Source organism: Cucurbita pepo, chromosome LG20, assembly GCF_002806865.2.
Source record: "Cucurbita pepo subsp. pepo cultivar mu-cu-16 chromosome LG20, ASM280686v2, whole genome shotgun sequence".
Classification (NCBI taxonomy): Eukaryota; Viridiplantae; Streptophyta; class Magnoliopsida; order Cucurbitales; family Cucurbitaceae; genus Cucurbita; species Cucurbita pepo.
Window position 1 is genome coordinate 7,717,257 of NC_036657.1, and position 25,955 is coordinate 7,743,211.

The 25,955-nt window shown below is 36.7% G+C and overlaps 3 protein-coding genes across 5 annotated transcripts; 2 read left to right on the forward strand and 1 right to left on the reverse strand.

Annotated features, from left to right (window-relative positions):
* Nucleotides 1-579: 579 nt before the first annotated feature.
* Nucleotides 580-7,333, reverse strand: LOC111783077. Of its 2 annotated transcripts, none has more exons than XM_023663956.1 (5): nucleotides 5,824-7,333; nucleotides 4,816-5,615; nucleotides 3,320-4,567; nucleotides 1,525-1,758; nucleotides 580-1,023 (listed from the first exon to the last, which is right to left on the reverse strand). In XM_023663956.1, the coding sequence occupies exons 1-5, from the start codon at nucleotides 7,007-7,009 to the stop codon at nucleotides 907-909; spliced, it is 3,585 nt and encodes a 1,194-aa protein (XP_023519724.1). In that variant the 5' UTR covers nucleotides 7,010-7,333; the 3' UTR covers nucleotides 580-906. The 2 variants fall into 2 exon arrangements, with proteins under 2 accessions (XP_023519724.1, XP_023519723.1); XM_023663955.1 differs by having other exon boundaries at nucleotides 1,522-1,758.
* A 1,459-nt stretch (nucleotides 7,334-8,792) lies between these two features.
* LOC111783078 (phosphomethylpyrimidine synthase, chloroplastic-like) lies at nucleotides 8,793-25,841 on the forward strand. Of its 2 annotated transcripts, XM_023663958.1 has the most exons (14): nucleotides 8,793-9,892; nucleotides 10,927-10,992; nucleotides 11,074-11,208; nucleotides 11,371-11,436; nucleotides 12,631-12,816; nucleotides 12,895-12,981; nucleotides 13,072-13,185; nucleotides 13,317-13,441; nucleotides 13,557-13,665; nucleotides 18,591-18,898; nucleotides 20,118-20,245; nucleotides 20,700-21,526; nucleotides 23,357-24,039; nucleotides 25,271-25,841. In XM_023663958.1, exons 1-13 carry the CDS (start codon nucleotides 9,011-9,013, stop codon nucleotides 24,035-24,037), a joined length of 3,714 nt encoding a protein of 1,237 aa, XP_023519726.1. In that variant the 5' UTR covers nucleotides 8,793-9,010; the 3' UTR covers nucleotides 24,038-24,039; nucleotides 25,271-25,841. The 2 variants fall into 2 exon arrangements, with proteins under 2 accessions (XP_023519726.1, XP_023519725.1); XM_023663957.1 differs by lacking the exons at nucleotides 18,591-18,898; nucleotides 20,118-20,245; nucleotides 20,700-21,526; nucleotides 23,357-24,039; nucleotides 25,271-25,841 and adding exons at nucleotides 14,306-14,431; nucleotides 14,785-15,108; nucleotides 15,197-15,320; nucleotides 15,525-16,094.
* On the forward strand, nucleotides 18,979-19,862 carry LOC111782893 (phosphomethylpyrimidine synthase, chloroplastic-like). The gene has a single exon (XM_023663731.1). It carries the CDS (start codon nucleotides 19,005-19,007, stop codon nucleotides 19,860-19,862), a length of 858 nt encoding a protein of 285 aa, XP_023519499.1. The 5' UTR covers nucleotides 18,979-19,004.
* Nucleotides 25,842-25,955: the final 114 nt, after the last annotated feature.

Below are 25,955 nucleotides of genomic sequence, written 5' to 3' on the forward strand. Positions count from 1 at the left end.
CCAACTCAATTTAAATTTAAATTTTATTTTTTTACCTGTTTAAGAAATTTTATGACAATGAATCCATAAATTCTTCATTTTTGACCTAATTACATTTTTTATTTTTATTTTTTTTTTTTAAATCCATTTTAACATATATCAATTATCAATTAATGTGAACACATAATTAAAAATTTAAAAATCTATTAGCCACATAATTTAGATACTTATTAAAAGTAAAATTGAAAGGTTATAAATTTATTATGCACTTGAAAGAAGTTAAAAGTTTAGGAACTAAATTTATGAACAAACGCTTTAATTGTATTGTTTATTAGAGTCTACCCTTTTAAATAAATAACATCGAGTTCCGTAATTGACTAAAAACATTATTTGTCGTAGAGATTTGAGCTCGCACACAAGTTGTTTGAGTTAACATTTCAATTAGGTTGTTGTATCTTGAAATGAATAGGTAAGATAAGACTGTTTGCACCCGTGGTCGGTAAATAAACACACCCTAGACGACATGAATCCTCTTAAGAAGAGCGAGATATCACCACCCAACCTAATCGTTTCGAAATCATCATCAATTGGAGATTTAATAATAATTATCGGACTATTAATTACATTTGATTTTAGTTACAACTAATCAATAACTTCAGTCATAAATGACAACTACAAAATAACAAGCCACCATTCAGGGACCCTGAATCTGCAGACAATGAAGAATCTACTGGGCTTTCATGGGCCAAACATGTGGGCTTTGCAGGCCCATTACATTTGCTCTTAGATTGCAGGGGTTGCCATTCAAATCTTCGGAGCAACTTTCCACGTCCTCATCCTCAACATCAGATTCTTGTTCTTCTTCTTTTTTTTTTTTTTTTTTTTTTTTTTTTTTTTTTTTTNTTTTTATTTATTTATTTATGAAATTTACAATATATTACCTCCAACAGCTTCCATGTTTTTGTTGGTAATGGGTGTTGCTTCAGTTTGAACTTCAACTTCTTTGGCTGTGTTTTCTGCTACAGGGTTAGCTGCTGCTGCTACCTATCGACATATATTATGACATTTACAAATATTTATGATATATATCAAGAAAATAATAATCGTTATCTTCTACATGATATATACTAATAAATATATCAAATATTTATGATATACCAAGAAATAATTATCATTAGATGAACAATTTATCGAATATAAATACTAATAAGCTATAGATATCACTTCTATCCACTCATTTTTTTTATCTACCTTTTATGAACGTTTTCGAAATTCAAGTTTCGAAAAATAAAAGAAATAGCTTTGGGCTAAGAATTCAAATGATTTTTTTTAAGAAAAATAAAAATCATATCTAATTTTCGAAAACCAAATGGTTATCAATCAGAGACATATATTCTATTTTAGTTTATATCTTTTAAAACGCGTTTATTTTAGTACTCATGAAAATTTCTTCACGGAATTGAGGTCTCGGTTTTATTGTCTGCATTGATATATAGATTTGAAATTTGAAAGATAATAATATCTGGAGACAAAAGGAAGAATTACCTCTTCTTGTACAGTGATATCTGCGATTTTCACATCAACATTGAGCTCTGAGTATGGTGAGCTCAAATTCTGATTTGTTTTTTCAAGTTCATGCTTGGCATCCAAGTTGGATTTTTCACCCTTTTGTTCTGAAAGGTCTTTGATGAACTCGTTTTCGACTTCGATGGAATCAGCAGGCTTATTATCATCCTTCGCCATGGTTTTTGGGTTATTCTCATGGAACACGATGGGATCCTGTTAAAATGCATTTAAAGTCAAAGAAATTGGAGTCAAAATAGCAATTGCATTCCCATTTTACCTTGAATGTGCACTTGAAAAAGAAACATACAAAGAACAATGCAAGTGATTTGTGTTATGTCGAGTCATGGGTGAGTTTGGAGTGGTTAACATAAGTTTGCATCACTAGCAATTGTTATCTTTGGGCTTTCCCTTCCATACTTCCCCCCAAGGTTTTAAAACACGTCCACTAGAGAAAGGTTTCCACATGCTTATAAGAAATGTTTCGTTCACCTCTCCAACAGATGTAAGATCTCACAATCCACCCCCCATTGGGGCGCCTGTTGAGGATTATTGGGATTGAGTCCCACAGTGGTCAATTTAGTGAAAGATCACGAGTTTATAAGTGATGAATACTATCTCCATTGGTATGAGGCCTTTTGGGAAAGCCCAAAGCAAAGCCATGAGAGCTTATGCTAAAAGTGGACAATATCATACCATTGTGGAGACTCATGATTCCTAACATGGTATCTGAGCTATGCCCTAAACTTAACCATGTCAATAGAATCCTCAAATATCGAACAAAGAATTGTGAGCCACGAAGGTGTAGTCAAAAGTGACTAAAGTGTCAAACAAAGGGTGTACTTTGTTCGAGGGCTCTAGAGAAAGGAGTCGAGCCTCGATTAAGGGGAGGCTATTCGAGAGCTCCATAAGCCTCAAGGGAGGCTTATAGTGTACTTTGTTCGAGGGGAGGATTGTTGAGGATTATTGGGAGTGAGTCCCACATTGGTTAATTTAGTGGAAGATCATGGGTTTATAAGTGAAGAATACTATCTCCATTGGTATGAGGCCTTTTGGGAAAGCCCAAAGCAAAGCCATGAGAGCTTATGCTCAAAGTGGACAATATCATACCATTGTGGAGACCCCTGATTCCTAACAGGGCCCAGCGTCTTCGCTGGCACAACGCTCGATGCTTGACTCTGATACCATTTGTAACAGCTCACACCCTTATAAGGAATGCTTCGTTTTCCTCTCCAATCGATCTGGGATCTCACACATATTGTTTGGTTAGATGTCACGAGTGACTTTGCAAATACTAAGCACCTGTTTCGATGAACATTTCAAGCGCTTACAAAATGTTTTTTAATTACAAAAATAATATTTTTAAACACTTACAAAGCTAATCCTTGGGAGTACCTCTAGGACTTTTAGGAGAAGTATGTCACTGATGCTTCCTCTAAAAGTGCTTATTTCACTGAGAAACTCTAGTTTCAAAGCCCAACTTAAATTCATCTCGAGCATGCCATTATGCATACCAACACGAGCATAGCAACCTACCCTTTAGGTTAAAGGTTCAAATCCAGGCCCCACCTTTTCTATTTCTAGAACCACATTTATTTAGTTTGGTATTTCTTTGTTCTCCCGTCAACTTTCAGATATACTTTTAAAATTTTGGGAAACATTTCAAAAAGTATTTCTAAAAATGAAAAGTAATTTTATAAGCAGAAGAGTAGTAATCATAAAACTAAAATCTAGAAATTCAGAGCAACAAAGAAATTTATTATGTTCGAAACCGAACCTGTGATAAGGAGACCTTGTCCATATGGCCTTGTTTTTCCATTGAAGACTCTGGAGATAATCCTGCTGTGGTATCAAGAAGTTCTCTTTCAGTGACCGAGTCTTGCTCCACTGTTGATTTCATGACATCGTTAGGCTTCTGAAATTCACTTTGCACAGCATTTACTTGATTCTGTGACGCATCAGAGACTATTTCAAGAGGCACTCCTCCATCATTAACCAAGTCGTCCTCCATAGTTGATTTCAAGGTATCTTTAGAACTCTGGAATTCAACTTCCACAACATTTAGTTGATTCTTATTGTCTTGTTTCAACTCCAATGGTATTTCAATCTTTCTTGGATCTACAAAAGCTTCATTAGACTTCTGAAATTCACTTTGTACATCACTTACTTGATTATCTGAAGCGCTAGAACAAATTATGTCGTTGAAAGCAAGAGGCACTCCTCCATAAGTGACCGAGTCGTCCTCTACAGGCAATTTCAAGGAATTTTTAGAACTCTGTAATTCAGCTTCCACGGCATTTGGTTGATTCTTGTTGTCTTGAATGAATTCCAATTGTTCTTCAACCTTTCTTGGCTCTACAAGATCTTCAATAGACTTCTGAAATTCACTTTGTTGATTTTCTGAAGTGTTTATGTCATTGAAAGCAAGAGGCACTCCTCCATAAGTGACCGATTCGTTCTCGACAGGCAATTTCAAGGAATTTTTAGAACTCTGTAATTCAGCTTCCACGACATTCGGTTGATTCTTATTGTCGTGAATAAACTCAAATTGTTCTTCAACCTTTCTTGGCTCTACAACATCTCCAATGCCAGTAATTTCTTCTGTGTTTTTACTTCCTTCTTCTGAATGTTTATGAGCCCGGCCAAGATCTCCACTGCCAGTAATTTGATCCTTGCTTTTGATTTCTTCTTCTAGATGTTTATGAGCACAGCCTAGATCTCCATTCCCAGTAATTTGGTCCATATTTTTGTTTCCTTCTTCTGAATGTACATGGTGCAAGTGGGCTTGACATCCAGAAGAATCCTCCGAACCAACATTAAAAGAGTTGCTAGAATTTCGGTCAGTCTCCTCCAAAGATCCTGTTCTATTTCCATCGTCCTCTTGTTTGACCAATATCTCCAATCCATCGTCTACATCTTCACTGGTTTTTGCCACGTTTTCCAAGTTCACTAAAGCTTCTGGATTTATTTGGTCAACAACGCAACTTATCGCTTCTTCATCATCATCTGTGGGAAAAGACAACTCCTGCAACAAAGTGAATCAGCAGTATGTTGTAATCATGAACGGAGACCAAGGAGCATATGCTTTATAAGTTTGTAATTTCTTTCAGAACGTATGTAAAGTAAACACACATTGCAGTTACAATTCAAACAATTTCAATGAAATATCTGCATAAAATTCATTTGTTCCTTTTGGTTACTTTTGTTGGGTATGTCAAATTCATGGTTAGCAGACCTCAAATCAATCAAAATTGCATGAAGATAGAGACTGACCTCAGGCATTTGAGGGACAACTTGAGAAGGATGATCCACCAGCTCCTCGGCCATTGGACTTTTAATAGTTTTAGGGGACGATGCTTCTTTGACACTCAATGCCTTTACTTTTTCCTCCTGTACACCCGAAACAATCTCATTAAACCGCACCTCCATCAACTGACCCAAGTCATCTTGTTCACCTCCAAAACTTGCCTCCTTTTCAATCTCCCAGTCAGGGTTCAACGATTCTCCATCAGTATTGTTCCCATCCACAGTCGGAGGGGAGCCAATTTCAGAGACCTCTACTTGCATGTCAGAAGCAATGGAGTAAGTTGGAGTGTGACACACCACTTTATCTGGATAGGGAAAACGCTCCTCCATTTTGTTCTTATCAAATGCCATGGGGCTAAACTCAGAGAGCGTCTCCTTTATTAATTTGCTCTTTAATACTCTGCAGTTCAAGTTTTTGTTCACTGCACTGCTCAATGTTGACTCAGTGCTTTTTGAAACTACTCTGACATCATCGCAGATCAAATCCTCGGGTTTGTCCAATGAAGATGAATGACTTGATTGGCTATTACCGTCTTGCATCAGTTCTGGTTCCATTTCAAGTTCACTCTCGGAATCTGGCGGAATCTCCTTCTCTTGATCGCTTTCAAGCTCCATTGAATTAGCATCTCTGGTTTGTGTTGAATCTTCAGTTTGAATGCTTCTGGTTTCTATATCAATAGGGTCTTTTTCACGGCGGGGGACTTGATCGCTTTTAAATAATAGCTGTTCAATTAGCCAATCGTGCTCGCCTTTATCTGCAATCGAAACTAAAACAAAGACACCATAGTTTTTTAAGTCACAGGAATCAGAATACAATTTAACTTATATTTTCTTTTCGTACAATACAACAAAACATAATAAAAAAAAAATAAAAAAAAAAAAAAAAAANTTAATACTTATAGTTCGTAAACAGTTAGTAAAGAAATAAGAAGATGCAGAAAAAACAAAAAGTGAAAGGAGAATTAATTATATTACTTGAAGGTCTTCGATATCGGGGGTGGTATCCCAGTCCCCCAATTTCTTCTGGGTAAGCGAGTCCAAAGCAAAAGCTCTCGTGTCTGCAGAATGCTAATTCCTTTTGGTGGGCTGCTGTGAATTCCTGTTGAAAACTATCCGCCATAAGATTTGGCTTCTCTTCATGTGGATCATATGGAAGATCGAAAGGATTTCTGGTTGGCAACAAAATAGAAGGAGCAGAACCAGGCCATGACACGCCTTCCATCTCTCTACAACCATCTACCAAATTGAGCAGACCATTCCTTGTAGCGATAATTTTGGGAATTTGACCTGGAGGAAAAATGTCGACTGTTAGAGCAGTTTCTTCATTTTTTCGTCTGTACAACTTTCTGGCTCTTCTCCTCGCAATAAGGCTCTCCAATCTTCTGTTCCTTTCAATCTCTGAAAGCCCAAGATCCATCAAATTCTTCTGATCATCTTCTGTCCACTCCACAGCTTTATTCCTATCCTCTCGTGCCTCCTCTTCATCCTCATCCTCTGGATCTTCCGAGCTTTCGTTCTTCGTCTCATCGCCACCGCTATCAGATTTATTAGCCTGGGAGCTTAAGCCATCACAAGCTACGACATCAGGTTTTACTGCTAACTCCGAGCCTAAAATCGGTTCTTCTTTATTGGAAACTTCAATATCTTCCTCAACTGACGTACAATGACCAGATTTATTATTTACAGAGTCAATAGATTGTGTTTCTTTCACCTCGATCAATGATTTCGAGTTATCGGATTCAACCGACAGATCCGTGCTTCCTCCGGAAGCATTGATTGTAGCTTCTGGTCTCCATGCTTCACTCTTTTCTTTGAATCGTTGTCGCCGACTGGTTGCATTTCGTAAGTAGGCGCTACGATTCCTAGTAATTGTGGTCGTCGACAGTTTGGAGACCTCTATTTTTTTATCTTCTACTTTCTCAACTCGAATTGTGGACTTTCTAGAAGTCCGAAAGGCCAGGAGAATTCCAATTAAGCCAATAAATGGCAAACTGTAAAACATCAAACTAAGAACAGACGGCAGAAAAATGTACAAGATGAAGAGACACAACAATGTACCGGCCATATAAGGACGCTTCTGTACAAATCTATGACTAACCCTAAGGGACAGATGAACAATTCTACAAACGCATAATTTGATATCTTCTGCATCGATTCCCATTTCTCTTCAATACGATAAGATCTGATCTAAGCTAAATCACAAGAGAGACCAAAGAATCTGAATAATCGATCAGAAAAGATAAGAGTCCTCGAGACAACGGAGGTCAATGACGATGCAGAAAAATGGGCGAAACTGAAAATTGGAATGATCTTCTTCGTCAAGAGAACTTACGATAAAATTACGAGTTGGAAGATTGATAGAAGCATTTCCGAATCGCTGCATCTTCATTCTTCGTTCTTCATTTTTAGAAAATGTTTCGATTGGCGATGAGCAGAGAAGAGAGATCCTCAATTTCAGGGCCCTATCTTTTGAATGTTGCAAGACAAAATAGCAAACAGGTAGCCGAAGGAAGGAAGGAAGGCGCGCATTTTGATATCCTGTTTTTTCTCTTTATCCACCTTCCAATGATTAGTTTAAAATTCAGTTAAATTGTAAATTTATTCCCATAATTTATATAAATATTTTTTTTATTTAATTTTATAATTTTATGTTCAATTCTTTTTTTTTTTATTATCTATTTTATCTTTAAATTAAAAAAAAAACTTTATTATGTCTTTAAATCTTAACAAATATTAACATATCTTCTAATAAAAAGTAATTAGGCATAAATTTTAAATTTAAAGTCTTTTTAGACATAAATTTTAAATTTAAATTTAATATAATATTTTGTTTTTTAATATATGATATATTTTTAAAGTTCGAAATCTGAAGTTTAAAAATATATTTATAAGGTCTATTTTACCTTTATATTTTAGTTAAATCTTATAAATCATTTTATTAACTGAAATTATGAATGGAGTATATTAAGAATTTACTACACTGTAAAAATTGAAGAATTAATTATTGATCTTTGAAACGGTGATTGACGTCTCGTTTTGATATTCAATTTTGGCTAAAATTTTACATTATAATCAATTCTTAACACGCTCGTTAATATAATGTGATTAAACCTCTTTAATGATGTATTTTTTTTTACGTATACTTGGAGAAATACACGTATTTTCTCCTAGTTTTTCACCCATTATAGTGTAACACAACATATCTTTCAAAATAATAATAATAATAATAAATTCATAAATTTAGGGATTGGTCTCTAAACTTTTTTTCATTAAATTTAATTTATAATTTTTTATATTTTAAATTTTATAATAATTAAGAATATAAATTTTAATAAGTAACAATTTAATCCTATAATTTAAAATTTATGATGAATTATTTTTTATAGTGTTAAATCAATAAATTGTTTGAGACAAGTGTATTTATAAAATCACAACAATTGACACATTATATAATTTGATAATTTTGATAGATTTTTTCGGATAAGAATTAATAATTAAATTACTAATATTAAATTTATAGGCAAAATTATTATATATTAATTATTACAAAAAAAAAAAAAAAAAAAAAACTTTTCATAGGTTAATTTATTACGACCATAAAAGAATTAAGACCATAAAAGAACTTTTATTACTTGAATAAAAGAAGTGCTCACTATTTGACGAGGGAGAAACGACATAATTTGACAATAATATCTTCTCCCTTGATATACACGTGTCGTGCTACCATAAGTCAAAATACAATACTTCCCATGAAACGCATAGCAGAGGATAGAAACAAAACTTTATTTTTAATATATATATATATGTTTTTTGTTTTTATATATTTACAAGAAGCCCCATAAAGGCGGGGCCACGGATAAGGCTACCAAGTTGAAGGCGTAAAAATGAAGCCAACGGCCTATTATCCCTACCCAACTTCATCCGACAGTCCAGATTGTAAGTTGAATTTTTCCTTCACATTTCCCCGCCTTTTCCCTCTCTTCTCTCTCTCTCTAGAGCAGCAATTTTCATACTCGAAATTTTTGTTCCAGGTGCACTGCTCACATCCATAGATTTTTTTTTGTTTTGGATTTTTGGTTTTTGTTTGTGTAGATGATAATGGGAAAGATACTTAGTTCGATTTGGAGGTTTTGATTTTGATTTCGGTTTCTGGAGCTTCGAAATGACATCGGTAGAGTCTTTAAGTCCGGTAATTCGAACCAGGTTTCATCTCGATTCGAATTGTAATCTTCGTTGTTGGAATGGATTGGGGGTTCTTCGTTATAAATCTAGGGTGTATCACCAGAATTCAAACCGTTTTGTTCCGAATTCGGTGCCCTTGCCCTATGTAAAGTTATATAGATTAGGGCCTTCAAAAAATTCGGATAGATTTAACATTTGGGGAGGTTTCGCGGGAAAATTCGGATCTAGGAATATCAAGATATGTGCAAATGATAGGGATAGTGATTCCACAGGTGGTTCAGGGGAGAAAAGTGAAGCTAAACCAAGCGAAACTCAGGGGGTGAGTAAGAACACAACGGATTCTGGTTCTTCGTCAAACCGGAGGAAGGAGAAGCACAGAAAAGGAGGAGGTTGGTGGTGGTCTAAAGGTGGAAAATGGCGGTGGCAGCCTATAGTCCAGGCCCAAGAGATTGGAGTTTTGCTTCTACAGCTTGGAATTTTAGTTTTCGTTATGCGGTTGGTTCGCCCCGGGATTCCATTACCAGGCTCTGAGCCTAGGACAACGACGACATTCGTAAGCGTTCCATACAGTGACTTCTTAAGCAAGATCAACAGTAATAATGTGCAGAAGGTGGAAGTGGATGGTGTGAACATCATGTTTAAGTTGAAGTCTGAACCAGGGACTCAGGAAAGTGAAATCATTAGTGGAAGCAAGCTGCAGGAATCAGACTCATTGATAAGAAGTGTTAATCCGACTAAAAGAATCGTTTATACGACTACCAGGCCAAGTGATATTAAAACTCCTTATGATAAGATGTTTGAAAATGCAGTGGAATTTGGGTCACCGGATAAGCGGTCGAATGGATTCTTGAACTCTGCTCTGGTGAGCTTCAATTATTGTGTTACTATATCTTTCTATTACTATTTGGGCATTTATTGTTGAGGAATGTTGGGAGGGAGTCCCACATTGGCTAATTTAAAGGATGATCATGAGTTTATAAGCAAGGAATACATCTCCATTGGTATGAGGTCTTTTGGGGAATCCCAAAGCAAAGCCATGAGAGCTTATGCTCAAAGTGGACAATATCATACCATTGCAGAGAGTCATGATTCTTAACATGGTATCAGAGCCATGCCCTTAATTTAGCCATGTCAATAGAATCCTCAAGTGTCGAACAAAGAAATTGATAGCCTCGAAGGTTTAGTCAAGAGTGACTTGTGTGTCGAACAAAGGGTGTACTTTGTTCGAGAGCTCCAGAGAAAGGAGTCAAACCTCGATTAAGGGGAGGCTGTTCGAGGGCTACATAGACCTCAGGGTAGGCTCTATGGTGTACTTTGTTCGAAGGGAGGATTGTTGAGGATTGTTGGGAGGGACTCCCACATTAGCTAATTTAGAGGATGCTCATGGGTTTATAAGCAAGGAATACATCTCCATTGGTATGAGGCCTTTTGGGGAAGCCCAAAGCAAAGCCATAAGAGCTTATGCTCAAAGTGGACAATATCATACCATTGTGAAAAGTCATGATTCCTAACATTTATTTCATGTTCAATGCATATGATATTGTTTAAAAAAACAATGTCCAAATTCTAGTTCTAGCTTGATGAGAGCGGAGTGATTATTATTTCGCTAGGAGGACGAACAAATGGATTCATTGGCTTTTAAATGTCTGTTGGAGCTCTTGTTGTGTTTGTTTTAAACTTACATGTAACTAATAACTTTCATAAACGATCTATATATCTTCATAATTATACAAAAGCATGTTCTTACCATGTCATAATTAAAGAAAGGAATAGGAACATTGAAGAGCGAGAATTCGACTTTAACTTTATTCTTTTACTTCTGCTATGTTCTTGAACTATACCATTTATTTCAAAGTTTTAAAGTTGCAAAACATATACTTGTTTTGTGATTTCCAGATAGCTTTGTTCTATGTTGTAGTGCTTGCTGGGCTTCTCCATCGGTTTCCAGTAAACTTTTCACAGGTATGAGATGGCAAGCTTCTTTTTGTTGCATCTTCAGAAACGTACTCTCTTTTTTCTGATCAGGTGCCTGCTTGTATTTAGCATACAGCTGGTCAAATTAGGAACCGTAAGTCTCGGGGTTCTGGTGGGTCAAAAGTCTCTGAACAAGTTGAATCAATAACTTTTGCTGATGTAGCTGGTGTTGATGAGGCTAAAGAGGAGCTTGAAGAAATCGTGGTATGTTAGACATAGATTTAGTTCTTTTCGTGTCGCAATTATGTCATTAGTACCATTGATAGTCTTTTGAAGATTTCTCATTTATTTCACTTTTGAAGATTTCTCATTTATTTGGGAAATAGTGTTTATATGGTAATAATGTAATATAAATATGCTTCACAGGAATTTTTAAGGAGTCCAGATAGGTATATTCGACTTGGTGCTCGGCCTCCTAGAGGTGTCCTTCTGGTGAGTTTTAATGGAAGAATAATCAGGACTATCAAGGGTCCAACTGGAAGAACTGTGTGTATGCGTAATCCATTTTTACATTAAAATTTCAGAGTTTTTACCTTTTCTTTTCAATGAAAGTTATTATATTATAAGTTATACCCATTGTTGGTTGGTCCAATGGTCTAAAATGCAACTATAAATCCATTTCTTTTAGGTATGGGTTCAAACTATGGAAGCAGCCTAAATTTCTTACAAGTTGTTTATTTGGGAGTTGTATATTTAGGTGGTTATCTCTTGAGATTGTTCAATATGCATGTAAGCTAGGTTAGCTAGTATAGGCCTTTAAAATTATAAAATAAAAGAATAAATCAAGTTGTTTGGTTAATGTGCAAATTGAATATTGCAGTTTCTCTTGCAAGTTTGATAATAAAACTCGTAACGTAGAAGTTTTCGTGAAGTTTTTTTGTCGACATTTGAAGTGATTTTTGAGTTGCCCATTGGTCATGCGATTCATATTTCTACTCTAGAATTTTATGAAGGTTTGACTTCGACATTTATACTCATTTTTTCTTTTACAAATTGGACCAAAGAAGTCAACTTATAGTTAGCACTCTATACACTTCTATAACATTATGCATTGTTGATGTTTCATATGCCCTCATTGTTGATGTTTTTTACCCAAATTAAACAGAAATTCTTCTTCTGTTTGAAAAAGGTTGACGCTTTTTAGAAGTTCATATATGTTTTATCTAAATATCCATTTCATGGTTGGGGTCCAAGTCCATGTATTTGTAACACTATCTACACACTTGCATGTACTTATTTATGGCATTCATAATATCCCTTAGCTTTTAAACCCAATAAGGTGAAATTTGGTGGGAAGTATTTGACTAATCAAAATCCCTGTTGAGCTCTTCTACACAGAACTATCGAGCTGTTCAATTTTCATTCCCCTACTGGGCTTCTTCTCCTATCGATAAGTCAGTCGTATTAGAGTAGAATGATTTGCTAGTTGGGCTAGGTGTCTATTCGTCTGTATATGAGTATATTACAGCTTAATTCATGTTTATTGGTATATTTGGAAACGATTATATGGGCTAGATGTTGCATACTGGTAAACACCATCCCTGCTGGTGGATTGCTTCCCTACATTCCGCTGCGAATTTAAAGGGGTTCTGGTATATGAAATTTAATTTTTTTTTTATTGTACAGGTGGGTCTTCCGGGGACAGGTAAGACTCTTTTAGCGAAGGCAGTCGCTGGGGAAGCTGAAGTACCCTTTATAAGTTGTTCTGCTAGTGAATTTGTAGAACTATATGTTGGCATGGGTGCCTCTCGTGTGAGAGATCTCTTTGCACGAGCGAAGAAAGAGGCACCATCAATCATCTTTATTGATGAGGTTAGAACACATTGATAATAACTATTGAAAAGCTAGTACAATCTTTAAAATTCTTAATGTCGAACCCCCACCTTGTAGATCGATGCTGTAGCAAAAAGTCGTGATGGTAAATTCCGTATTGTCAGTAATGACGAGAGGGAGCAGACCTTGAATCAGTTGCTTACTGTAGGTTTCCATGCGTGAGTCTTCAGCTTCTAAAATATATTATGTTAGCTAATTAGCAATAAGTCCAATGATTTTTAAATTGCTTCGCAGGAGATGGATGGGTTTGACAGCAACGCTGCTGTAATTGTTCTTGGTGCTACCAATCGATCAGATATTTTAGACCCTGCTCTTCGCCGACCTGGAAGATTTGATCGTGTTGTCATGGTTTGTGACCTGTATTACGGTTCTGCTACTTGCCCAAGTTGAATGATGATAAAGTTAATCTCAGCTTCGCCTTTTTTTTTTTTTTTTTTTTTTTTTTTTTTTTTGTCCTCTCTATTTGTTTATTATTCTAGGTGGAAACACCCGACAGAACTGGAAGGGAAGCAATTTTGAAAGTACATGTTACCAAGAAAGATCTCCCCCTTGCGGATGATGTCAACCTCATTGATATTGCTTCTATGACCACAGGCTTTACAGGGTATTTTGTATTCTGTTTCCATCATTTTATGAGACGTTTTTCTAGTTCTTGAATCTTAGTTCTTTGTGGTCTGATGGGATGATTTAAATTGGACTGGGATTTATACTTATTGCAGGGCAGATCTTGCAAACCTGGTTAATGAAGCTGCTCTTTTGGCTGGAAGACAAAGCAAAAATGTTGTGGAAAAAGAAGATTTTATTCAAGCAGTGGAGAGATCGATAGCTGTAAATCTCTCTTCCTCTCACATACACGCCATACAAACACACACTCACAGGCACCTGCCCCAAAAGAAAAACAAGGAAAGGAATCTCTTAAAGAAGGGCAATGGTAGCAATCTCGGAGATAATCAACTTTTTTAAGACAATAATTGTAGAGCTAGTTAGCTGATTTTTTTGCAAATTTGCCATTCTGCGCAGCATCTTTTCTGAAGGGACTGAGTCGCTGACTAAAAAGGGACTGAGCCTTTGGATCCTACCTTTTATTGGTCTCACTCTATTTTCATTACGAAGACATATCACGTCATGTTCCATACGTCTAACCAAAAAATCCTTTCTTCTTCCAACTTTCTGATCTTCCCATTCATTACCTGCGGGTCTCCTTCCTTTTCCTTTTAGGGCCTACCCGAAAGAGAATTTCAGTGTTTCTTGGTATCCAGTTTATTCCGAACATCTCATTTTTTCAGTAAATTCTCTATTTTATAGATGGATGGAGTAATAATATCAGTCTGATGAGTTGATATGATTGACTAAAAGAGAATTCGGGGAAGGATCCTCTTGATTGAAGGACGCAGTGCCTTGTTTGCATTTGGATGGAATTTTTAATTTGGATATTTTAAAAGAAACTGAAGGAAATTGTTTGTTGCAGGGCATAGAGAAGAAGACTGCCAAATTGCAAGGAAGTGAGAAGACTGTAGTTGCACGACATGAGGCTGGTCATGCAGTTGTAGGCACAGCTGTTGCAAATCTTATACCTGGTCAGCCACGTGTGGAGGTAAAAATAGAAATATTCTGGTGCAGATTAACCTTGAATTTGTCTATCTTACTACTGAAGATTCTTTTAAGATGTTGTCTTTCCTGAGTGTTTTTTTGCCATCAAATTCAAGATATATTTGATCATTAGTGCTAATTTCGGATTGTCTTGCTAGTAGGAAAACTTGGCTCTAGACCAAGCAATTCCTGCTATTTTGACTAATTGATTTGACTTGTTCCTTATGTGGAAGTGGTGTTATTGATTTGTTTGGTACTAACGCTCTACTCTCACTTTAGTAGTTTATGAGGTTGATTATATTGTGAATGTTGTGCGAGCATGAAAGATTAAATCATTTCGTGGATTTTTTAAATCAGAAATTGAGCATACTACCAAGGTCAGGCGGGGCACTCGGGTTTACCTATATTCCTCCAACAAATGAAGATAGATATTTGCTCTTCATTGATGAGTTGCGTGGCCGTTTGGTTACGCTTTTGGGAGGACGTGCAGCAGAAGAAGTAGCCTTTTCTGGTCGTATTTCAACGGGCGCACTCGACGATATCAAACGAGCAACTGACATGGCATACAAAGCAGTGGCTGAGTATGGTCTGAACCAAACAATAGGCCCTTTGTCCATGGCAACGCTTGCTGGTGGTGGGATAGATGAGTCTGGAGGAGCTGCTCCTTGGGGAAGGGACCAGGTTCTTATTTTTATACAATTTCTTTCTTTTATTTAATTCATTGTATATGTTTCTATGTTGTCCATATTAATTATAATACATGTAGCAGGGACATCTTGTTGATCTTGTTCAAAGAGAGGTTAAAGCATTGCTACAATCTGCTCTCGAGATCGCGCTTTCAGTCGTGCGTGCAAACCCAGCTGTCTTGGAAGGGCTTGGTGCCCATTTAGAAGGTTATCTATCCTCTATCCTTGGAATGAGAATATTGCCCAAGTGTCCTGATTTCTTTTTTTGTTTCGGTTTTTCGTGAATTTTGATAGAGCTAGAAACAAAAGGATGGTCTAGGTAGCAACTTGAACTAGAACCAAAGATGATCATTTGTCGTCCCTAGAGATGAAGATTTCTTATTCGTTTCTGATTCATGTTTTGTCTTCTAGAAAAAGAAAAAGTAGAAGGTGAAGAACTGCAAGAGTGGTTGAGAATGGTTGTTGCACCAAAGGAACTGACAATCTTCGTAAGAGGCAATCAAGAATCTCTTCTCCCAGTGCAGTCGGTGAACTCAGCCCCAGCTTCGTAGCCCCACCAAAGGAATTGACAATTTTGGCGCATTCTTTATAAGAAAGATAGCTGCTGGTTGGATACACAACGACGGCTGCTACTGCCAAAGGCACCTCATTTTGATATCAACTTTGAATGTTCTCAATCAGGTATGCATTGGCCACAATTTTAAGAGTATCCGGCTTCATATTTGTAATTTATTACCCAGCTGAACACACACACTATTAGTGTACTGTAAATATATAGCGTTTCCAGAAGTTAACAAGTGTATGAAGTCATCTGGGTCATTTTACTTCCACACTGAAAGGCTATCAGCCATTCATCGTTCAATAAGCGTTTCTGCATGTTCTATATTCATAGCTTAGCGAAGGTAGAACTGCATGAAGTCTTGTAGTCATGTTACTTCAACTCCCATACTACTTGCCATTGATATTTGTGCATTTTCAATATTGACTTCTTTTGATCATAAACTGTCGTTCGTTCTCTTTTTCCTTTTAAGTTTTGCGCTTTCTTTCAATAATACTCTTAAATTTTTAAAAGGTTTCATTAGTATCCTTAAAACGACCGTAAATAATCTATGAGAAGTTGATAGACGATTTTCATCGATTCTTTTATTTTTATTTTAGAAGGGTAAATAGTGTTAATGTTAGTTAAAAATTTTATGGGTATTTTTTTAAATACAGTACTAGCGGTAAATTTATTTTTGAATTTTAAAAAACTTTTTTAAAGTTGAATGGTATTTTTAAAATACTATCAAAAGTTTATGGGTAAAAATAGCTTTCATCTAACTGTAAAGATATTTAAAAAAAAAATTTGTTGTAAAAATCAAAGGGTATTATTGAAACTGTTAAAAATTTATGGGTATTTTTCGAATAATATCTAAAGTTCGAGAGTATTTTTATTAATTTAACTCTGTTCGAGCCAATTAAAGTTAGGAATGCATGAAATATATGGGTCATTATAATGGCATCATTCAACAGGTATTTCCATCTGAGCCTTTTCTGCATCCTTCACTTATTATTTCAGAAAAAAGGTAATGGGCTCTGCTGTGTGAATTTCATCCACATAAATGTGAGGTTGGTGATATTATGGAAGCTTAGCTAATATCAATGTTGCTATCTCAGAACAAATAAACAGCTTTTGAGGGACCATAAAGCAAAATTCACCATGTTAGGTTTCTTAAGCCTCGTTTGATAATGTGAGATCCCACGTCAGTTGGAAAAGGGAATGAAGAACTCCTTATAAGTGTGTGAAAATCTCTCTCTGACGGACGCATTTTAAAATCGTGAGGCTAACGACGATACGTAACGAGCCAAGCAAACAATATCTGCTAGCAGTGGACTTGAACAGTTACAAATGGTATTAGAGCCAGACACCGGGATGAATGTTAGCGTTCGCTGATCCCCAAAGAAAATCAAATATTAAATTATCGTACTCTAAATTTGTTCTACCAAAGAAAAAAAATTATATATTTTTCAATTTTAGAGACCAAAAATTAATTTTATCAATATTCAAATAGTGAAATTAATATAATCTCGAAATTAAGTAAAAAAAGTTGTTCATTAACTAAGAAATACAAAATACAAAATTCCAAATAGAAAAATAATATAAAATATTAGTTTTATTTATTTATTTAAATTTATGTCTAAAAAATTTCAAATATATTAAACGTTTTTAATAATTAATGAATTTGGTAGATACAAATTAAATTAAATTTATTTTTACTTAGAATAGGACCAAAAATTGTTATTATGTATATATTATAATTTTTTTAAAAAAAAAATTAACAGAGAATACAAAATTATAATTTCAAAGATTTATTAGTCAATCTATTTATGATTTTAGTGAATTTATTTAACAATAAGAGTTTTAAAAAAAAAAAAAAAAAAAAAAAAAAAAAAAAAAATTTGTGGCATTATTATTATTATTATTTTAGATTTTTCTGATAGAGATGTGTTTGGGATATATATTAAAGTAAAAAAAGAATGAGATATTTCGATTGTCAGAGTGTCAGAAATATCTAAACCCGGAGCTTATGCCACGTCGGCATCACTTTCATTACCTTTTCTGGAGTACGAATTGAACACTCATCCTTCCCTCTGCTCCCATATATATAATTCCAACTCTCTCCCAGTCTCTGTATTATCTTCAGTCTCTGCTTAAAGCCGCGTGTTTAACAGATAAGACTCAACTCTCAAGCTTTCCTCGGTAGGTTCATCCAAAAACCCTACATCTTTTCCATTTCGCCTTCTTAATTTTCATATTTCTGTGGCTTAATTCATTGAAAGTACTTTGTATGCACCGCCTTGTGTTTCGAATCGATTTTCTGTTATCATTCTTGAGTTTTCTTCGATCAGATTGCTTTGTTATTGTATTTGAACTGCTGTTTTCGTTTGATGATTTTATTTCCGCTCGAGTTTTCGTTGTTCCGTCTTAATGATGGAGTTGTGTTTTTGATCGGCGATTGAACTGAATGTTCTGTATCATTTAAAGATTTTGTTATTTTCTGAGCCTTTCGTGTAGTAGTATCTGCTTTGATCGGCGGTGCCTTTTCTTCCACCTGTTACTTGAATGTTAGATTGACCTGTTCATTGAACTGGATTCTCGTGATGCTTTTTGTTTTTCTCATTTCGTTGCTTCTTGTAGCTTAAGATTTTCTATGATTGATCAACTGGATTCTACTGGAAATCTTAGATTGAAACGTTCATTGAGCTGTATGTAGATGATGCTTTTTGTACTTTCGTAGCTCGTTCTGCTTCATGGAGTCTGATTTTGAACGATATATTAAGATATTTAAGATGTTTTGTTTTTTCTTTCTTGTTTTGGTCTGATGGAGTCTGATTTTGAACAACATATTATGATATTTATGAAGCTCTGTGTCAAATTCTCACAATCATTTTTAAAGATCAAGAAACTTTTTTCTTTTCCTTCAACCTAGATCAAAGATGGCGTCAGTTCATGCTACCATAACACCAGCTGTTGGTAAGAGTGGGAACCATTCTTACCCTACGAAATCACTAAATACTGCCTTCTTGCCTGGGTTTGACGTGGTTGGACGTGTTTCTGGTGCATGCAAGGACTCATACCCTTCATCTATTACCTTAACTCCTAGAGCCACTTTAACCTCTGAACCCATGGAAACCAGTACAGTGAAAGCCAAAAACAATAAACATACAGTTGATCCTTCATCTCCTGACTTTCTGCCGCTTCCTTCATTTGAACAATGTTTCCCAAAAAGCACAAAAGAACACAAGTGAGTGAATTCATTGGAGTATCATAGTTTTTGTAATTGTTGCAAAACTAAATAGATGATGATCTTACATTTGNGGGACAAATTAGGTGCACCAAGATACACACAGATGTATTATGCCAAGCAAGGAATCATTACTGAGGAAATGTTGTTTTGTGCCACTCGTGAGAAGCTGGATCCGGAGTTTGTGAGGTCAGAGGTTGCTCGCGGGCGGGCAATCATCCCTTCCAACAAGAAACATTTGGAGTTGGAGCCCATGATTGTGGGTAGAAAATTCTTGGTGAAAGTAAATGCAAATATTGGAAACTCTGCTGTTGCAAGTTCTATTGAAGAAGAAGTTTATAAAGTCCAATGGGCGACCATGTGGGGAGCTGATACTGTCATGGACCTCTCTACCGGTCGTCACATACATGAAACTCGTGAGTGGATATTGCGTAACTCAGCCGTACCAGTAGGAACCGTTCCCATATATCAGGCACTTGAAAAAGTGAATGGAATAGCTGAAAACCTCACGTGGGAGATTTTCAGGGAAACACTGATTGAACAAGCTGAGCAGGGTGTAGACTATTTTACTATTCATGCCGGGGTCTTACTTCGATACATCCCTCTAACAGCAAAAAGAATGACAGGAATTGTATCACGTGGTGGATCTATTCATGCAAAGTGGTGTTTGGCCCATCATAAAGAAAACTTTGCTTACGAACACTGGGACGACATACTTGACATCTGTAATCAGTACGATATATCTCTATCGATTGGTGACGGGCTGAGACCTGGTTCAATTTATGATGCCAACGACACTGCTCAATTTGCAGAGCTCTTAACTCAGGGCGAACTGACTCGTAGAGCATGGGAAAAAGATGTGCAGGTTGTGAATAATCTTCTCTCTTGCTTACATACATACATATGCTCACAATCACACCCATATTATTCTTATGCATTGAAGAGGAAACCTATTTACTCCTAGTTATATGCATTTGAAAGAACATCTCATAGTTGTAACTTTTGTTTAGAACCACGCAAGGCTGCATGTTCAAACATTTGGTGCTAATTGTCATGAATTTAGGAAACTCTGAAAAGCAATTATTTTGTTGAGGATTATTGAAAGGAGGAGCCTGACGTCAGCTAATTAAGAGGTTGANCATAGTTTTTGTAATTGTTGCAAAACTAAATAGATGATGATCTTACATTTGCAATTATTGATGCATAATTTGTTATGCAGGGAAGTTGTTCACGAAGAAACTGGGCATGTGCTCAAAGTACCCTTTCGTCGGGTTCATCTATCTGGTGATGAACCAAACTTTGACAATTATGACACTAGTGGTCCTCAAAACATCAGCCCCCGTACTGGTAAGATGATCAGCATTTGACAGTTCCTTGAAAAGACTCATTTTTGCTATTTTGTGTTGTAGCACATGTTGGGTTTGTTTCATTTCTTAATTCTTCATGAGCGTATATTTTTTACTCAAAATATAAATTTTGTGTAAACTTTTTGGAGTCGGACTTTGTAGCTATAATTTATTTATTTACTTTTATGTAGTGAACGGAGTTCTTCTATTTGGATAGACATGTCTGTTATTTTAAGTCTGTTGCATAAGAGTTCTATTTTTTCCCTAAACATCAGATGCCAACTAGTGCTATCTGGCTCCATAGAGACATAAATGGTGGCAAGTACTATTGCCTTTTTTTTTTTTTTTTTTTTTTTTTTTTTTTTTTTTTTTTTTTTTTTTTTGGCTATGCTGGTATACTTGTTACCTATGTCTTCCAATTTACATTGTTTCTGACAATCAGTAATGTTATATAGGATTGCCTAAACTTCGGAAGGACTGGGTTGATAGGAGGGACAAATTAGGTGCACCAAGATACACACAGATGTATTATGCCAAGCAAGGAATCATTACTGAGGAAATGTTGTTTTGTGCCACTCGTGAGAAGCTGGATCCGGAGTTTGTGAGGTCAGAGGTTGCTCGCGGGCGGGCAATCATCCCTTCCAACAAGAAACATTTGGAGTTGGAGCCCATGATTGTGGGTAGAAAATTCTTGGTGAAAGTAAATGCAAATATTGGAAACTCTGCTGTTGCAAGTTCTATTGAAGAAGAAGTTTATAAAGTCCAATGGGCGACCATGTGGGGAGCTGATACTGTCATGGACCTCTCTACCGGTCGTCACATACATGAAACTCGTGAGTGGATATTGCGTAACTCAGCCGTACCAGTAGGAACCGTTCCCATATATCAGGCACTTGAAAAAGTGAATGGAATAGCTGAAAACCTCACGTGGGAGATTTTCAGGGAAACACTGATTGAACAAGCTGAGCAGGGTGTAGACTATTTTACTATTCATGCCGGGGTCTTACTTCGATACATCCCTCTAACAGCAAAAAGAATGACAGGAATTGTATCACGTGGTGGATCTATTCATGCAAAGTGGTGTTTGGCCCATCATAAAGAAAACTTTGCTTACGAACACTGGGACGACATACTTGACATCTGTAATCAGTACGATATATCTCTATCGATTGGTGACGGGCTGAGACCTGGTTCAATTTATGATGCCAACGACACTGCTCAATTTGCAGAGCTCTTAACTCAGGGCGAACTGACTCGTAGAGCATGGGAAAAAGATGTGCAGGTTGTGAATAATCTTCTCTCTTGCTTACATACATACATATGCTCACAATCACACCCATATTATTCTTATGCATTGAAGAGGAAACCTATTTACTCCTAGTTATATGCATTTGAAAGAACATCTCATAGTTGTAACTTTTGTTTAGAACCACGCAAGGCTGCATGTTCAAACATTTGGTGCTAATTGTCATGAATTTAGGAAACTCTGAAAAGCAATTATTTTGTTGAGGATTATTGAAAGGAGGAGCCTGACGTCAGCTAATTAAGAGGTTGATCATGAGTTTATAAGTAAGGAATACATCTCCATTGGTATGAGGCCTTTTGGGAAGCCAGATGCAAAGCCATGAGAGCTTATGCTCAAAGTGAACAATATTATACCTTTGTAGAAGGTCGTGATTCTTAACATGGTGTCAGAGCTATGCCCTTAACTTAGTCATATCAATAAAATCCTCAAATGTCGAACAAAGAAGTTGGGACCCTCGAAAGTATGGTCAAAAGTGACTCAAGTGTCGAATAAATGGTGTACTTTGTTCGAGGGCTTCATAGAAAGGAGTTGAGCCTCAATTAAGGGGAAGCTGTTCGAGGGCTACATAGGCCTCAAAGGAGGCTCTATGGTGTACTTTGTTCGAGGGGGGTTGTTGAGGATTATTGAAAGGAGGAGTCCCACATCGACTAATTAAGAGGTTGATCATGGGTTTATAATTAAATAATACATCTTCATTGGTACGAGGCCTTTTAGTGAAGCCAAAAGTAAAGCAATGAGAGTTTATGCTCAAAGTGGACAATATCATACCACTGTGGAGGGTCGTGATTCCTGACATTATTATCTGCTATTTTCATTTTAGGTACTAGGAAATGTTATATCTTCCGTGTTACTAACTAGTGGTTGCATATTTGAGTTTCAGGTAATGAATGAAGGACCTGGACACGTTCCGATGCATAAGATCCCTGAAAACATGCAAAAACAGCTCGAGTGGTGTAATGAAGCTCCGTTCTACACTCTTGGTCCTTTAACTACGGATGTAGCTCCTGGCTATGACCATATTACCTCTGCCATTGGTGCTGCCAATATTGGGGCTCTTGGCACGGCTCTTCTCTGTTATGTTACACCGAAAGAGCACCTAGGATTGCCAAATCGTGATGACGTGAAGGCTGGAGTAATAGCATATAAGATAGCTGCTCATGCAGCTGATCTAGCCAAAGGTCACCCACATGCTCAATCATGGGATGATGCATTGAGCAAGGCGAGATTCGANCAGATGCAAAGCCATGAGAGCTTATGCTCAAAGTGAACAATATTATACCTTTGTAGAAGGTCGTGATTCTTAACATGGTGTCAGAGCTATGCCCTTAACTTAGTCATATCAATAAAATCCTCAAATGTCGAACAAAGAAGTTGGGACCCTCGAAAGTATGGTCAAAAGTGACTCAAGTGTCGAATAAATGGTGTACTTTGTTCGAGGGCTTCATAGAAAGGAGTTGAGCCTCAATTAAGGGGAAGCTGTTCGAGGGCTACATAGGCCTCAAAGGAGGCTCTATGGTGTACTTTGTTCGAGGGGGGTTGTTGAGGATTATTGAAAGGAGGAGTCCCACATCGACTAATTAAGAGGTTGATCATGGGTTTATAATTAAATAATACATCTTCATTGGTACGAGGCCTTTTAGTGAAGCCAAAAGTAAAGCAATGAGAGTTTATGCTCAAAGTGGACAATATCATACCACTGTGGAGGGTCGTGATTCCTGACATTATTATCTGCTATTTTCATTTTAGGTACTAGGAAATGTTATATCTTCCGTGTTACTAACTAGTGGTTGCATATTTGAGTTTCAGGTAATGAATGAAGGACCTGGACACGTTCCGATGCATAAGATCCCTGAAAACATGCAAAAACAGCTCGAGTGGTGTAATGAAGCTCCGTTCTACACTCTTGGTCCTTTAACTACGGATGTAGCTCCTGGCTATGACCATATTACCTCTGCCATTGGTGCTGCCAATATTGGGGCTCTTGGCACGGCTCTTCTCTGTTATGTTACACCGAAAGAGCACCTAGGATTGCCAAATCGTGATGACGTGAAGGCTGGAGTAATAGCATATAAGATAGCTGCTCATGCAGCTGATCTAGCCAAAGGTCACCCACATGCTCAATCATGGGATGATGCATTGAGCAAGGCGAGATTCGAGTTCCGATGGATGGATCAATTTGCTTTGTCATTGGACCCTATGACTGCCATGTCCTTCCATGATGAAACCTTGCCATCAGAAGGTGCCAAGGTGGCTCACTTCTGTTCCATGTGTGGACCTAAGTTCTGCTCCATGAAGATAACCGAGGATGTGCGGAAGTATGCTGAAGAACACGGGTACGGGAGCGCAGAGGAAGCTCTGAAGCAAGGGATGGATGCTATGAGTGCTGAGTTCTTGGCTGCAAAGAAAACCGTTAGTGGTGAACAACATGGTGAAACTGGTGGAGAAATCTACTTGCCTGCAAGCTACATGGACTCCCTGAAGAGGTGAAGGTTAGTAATCACTAAACTTTTGGCCTTTTGATTTTTCTCCTTGGTTTTCTTAAGCATAGAACGACAATTTTAATAACTGAATTTCAGTCATAGTCTTCAAATTCTAAGCTTGAAAGGATTTGGTACGATGCGTTCTCATATTGGTTCTCTAAGAGTGAGCTTTCACATCGGTTGGAGAGGGGAACGAAACATCCCTTATAAGGGTGTGAAAACCTATTCGTATCCAACATGTTTTAAAACCATGAGGCTTACAACAATACACAATAGGCCATAGCAGACAATATATTCTAGCAGTGGGCTTGGACTGTTACAAATGGTATCAGAGCCAGTCTGATATGAACTAAGAGACATCAATCATACAATATGCTTCAATGAAGATGTGAAGAAAATGTTGTTGAAATTATCAAAAGAAATTTCAATTCATGCTACATTGAATAAGAATGAAGTTTGATGGTTATAAATTTTGGGTGGGTTACAATTTAGAGTAATTTAGAGTTATTGTATTTTAAGACATTTTATTTACTTTAGGTTACATTTACATAATGGCTAATTATGGCCATTAAGTATGAATGTTACAACTTTTGGAATGCCTTTAATAGTTTCATTTTGAGGCTATATAAAGCCATGTATGTTGTATTTGTAAGGTAGACTTGGAATATATAAAAAGAAGCATTTGTGCTTTTCTTTAGCCAATGGCTAAGTTTCTTTGCAATTCTATGTAGTTTAGATTGCATGTAGAATCATTCAAGCTCGACATGATCAATCTTGCTTGTGGAGTGATTCGAATCTCAAACAAGTGTTTGAGATATTTGATCAACAAGAGTCATTCAAGCTAGACATGATCGATCTTGCTTGTGGAGTGATTCGAATCTCAATCAAGTGTTCTTGCCTTGAGATATTCGATCAACAAGGTAATCCGAATCTTATTCCCCTTGTAGTTGATTTCTTATCTTATCACAGTCACTGGACGGTGTGCCAGCGTCCGGCTCCCAAGGGGGGGTGAATTGTGAGATCTTACATCGGTTGGAGAGGGGGATGAAGCATTCCTTATAAGGGTGTGGAAACCTCTTCCTAGCAGACACGTTTTATAACCGTGAGACTGACGATGATACGTAACGGGCGAAAGCAGACAATATCATCTAGCGGTGGGGTTGAGCTGTTACAAAGAGACTCATATATATGAATATGAGTTTATTCCTTTTGTTGGTTCTTACGGTATACCAATATGCAGGACTGCTCACGAAGAAGAGGGTTGGAAGTGCAGGAGACTCGTCGTCGATGATTGGATGACCAAAACCGAAATTAAATACTCAGATCGAGTCTCCAGCTTCAGGCCATGGAAGAGTACAAAGTTTAGCTTGTCCATTCCCTTTCACTGGCTGTATTTAAGTTCGTCTGCTTTGTTTCTCTATCTATTGGAACTAAGAAAAAGTTGTTACTTTGCTTGATGTTTTGACCTTGTCCTTCTCATCATATTAACTTAAGAAACGCACCGGGGGTGCCTCGACCAAGTGTAGCTCCTCATCCGGGGCTAACTGGTCAGGCTGAGATAGTCCCTTTGAACCTGAACAGGATAATGCCTGCGTAGGGAGCGTGCTTTTCTGTTTTTTGTTTGTGTTTGCATACAGGAACAACGCCTCTACGCTGCTCGTGACTATTGTTTTGGTCGACGATCCATCGAGCATACATTCATATTGGCCTTCACTTAACCTGATCAAAACCGTAATTAATTTTTATATACCAATGATAGAAAATGATTGTTACTATTTATTTTGTCTCAAAGTATATCATTAAAACCGTAATTAATTTCTATACACCAATTATATGATCACTTAAATAATATCAGGTCACATTTGTATTTCGGTTTTTACATATTAGTTGTCGTATGATTTCCATCTCTAAGAAATGAAACATCT

Excerpts from the sequence above, each read along its gene's own strand:
- LOC111782893 (XM_023663731.1), top strand. The coding sequence starts at position 19,005 with ATGTATTATGCCAAGCAAGGAATCATTACTGAGGAAATGTTGTTTTGT.
- LOC111783077 (XM_023663955.1), bottom strand. The coding sequence starts at position 7,009 with ATGGGAATCGATGCAGAAGATATCAAATTATGCGTTTGTAGAATTGTT. Across the intron at positions 4,568-4,815 it reads TTGTCCCTCAAATGCCTGAG|GAGTTGTCTTTTCCCACAGA; the intron begins GTCAGTCTCTAT and ends ACTTTGTTGCAG. Across the intron at positions 1,024-1,521 it reads TCACTGTACAAGAAGAGGTA|GTAGCAGCAGCAGCTAACCC; the intron begins ATTCTTCCTTTT and ends ATATGTCGATAG.
- LOC111783078 (XM_023663958.1), top strand. The coding sequence starts at position 9,011 with ATGACATCGGTAGAGTCTTTAAGTCCGGTAATTCGAACCAGGTTTCAT. Across the intron at positions 11,437-12,630 it reads CTCCTAGAGGTGTCCTTCTG|GTGGGTCTTCCGGGGACAGG; the intron begins GTGAGTTTTAAT and ends TTTATTGTACAG. Across the intron at positions 13,666-18,590 it reads CAGTGGAGAGATCGATAGCT|ATGGCGTCAGTTCATGCTAC; the intron begins GTAAATCTCTCT and ends CCTAGATCAAAG.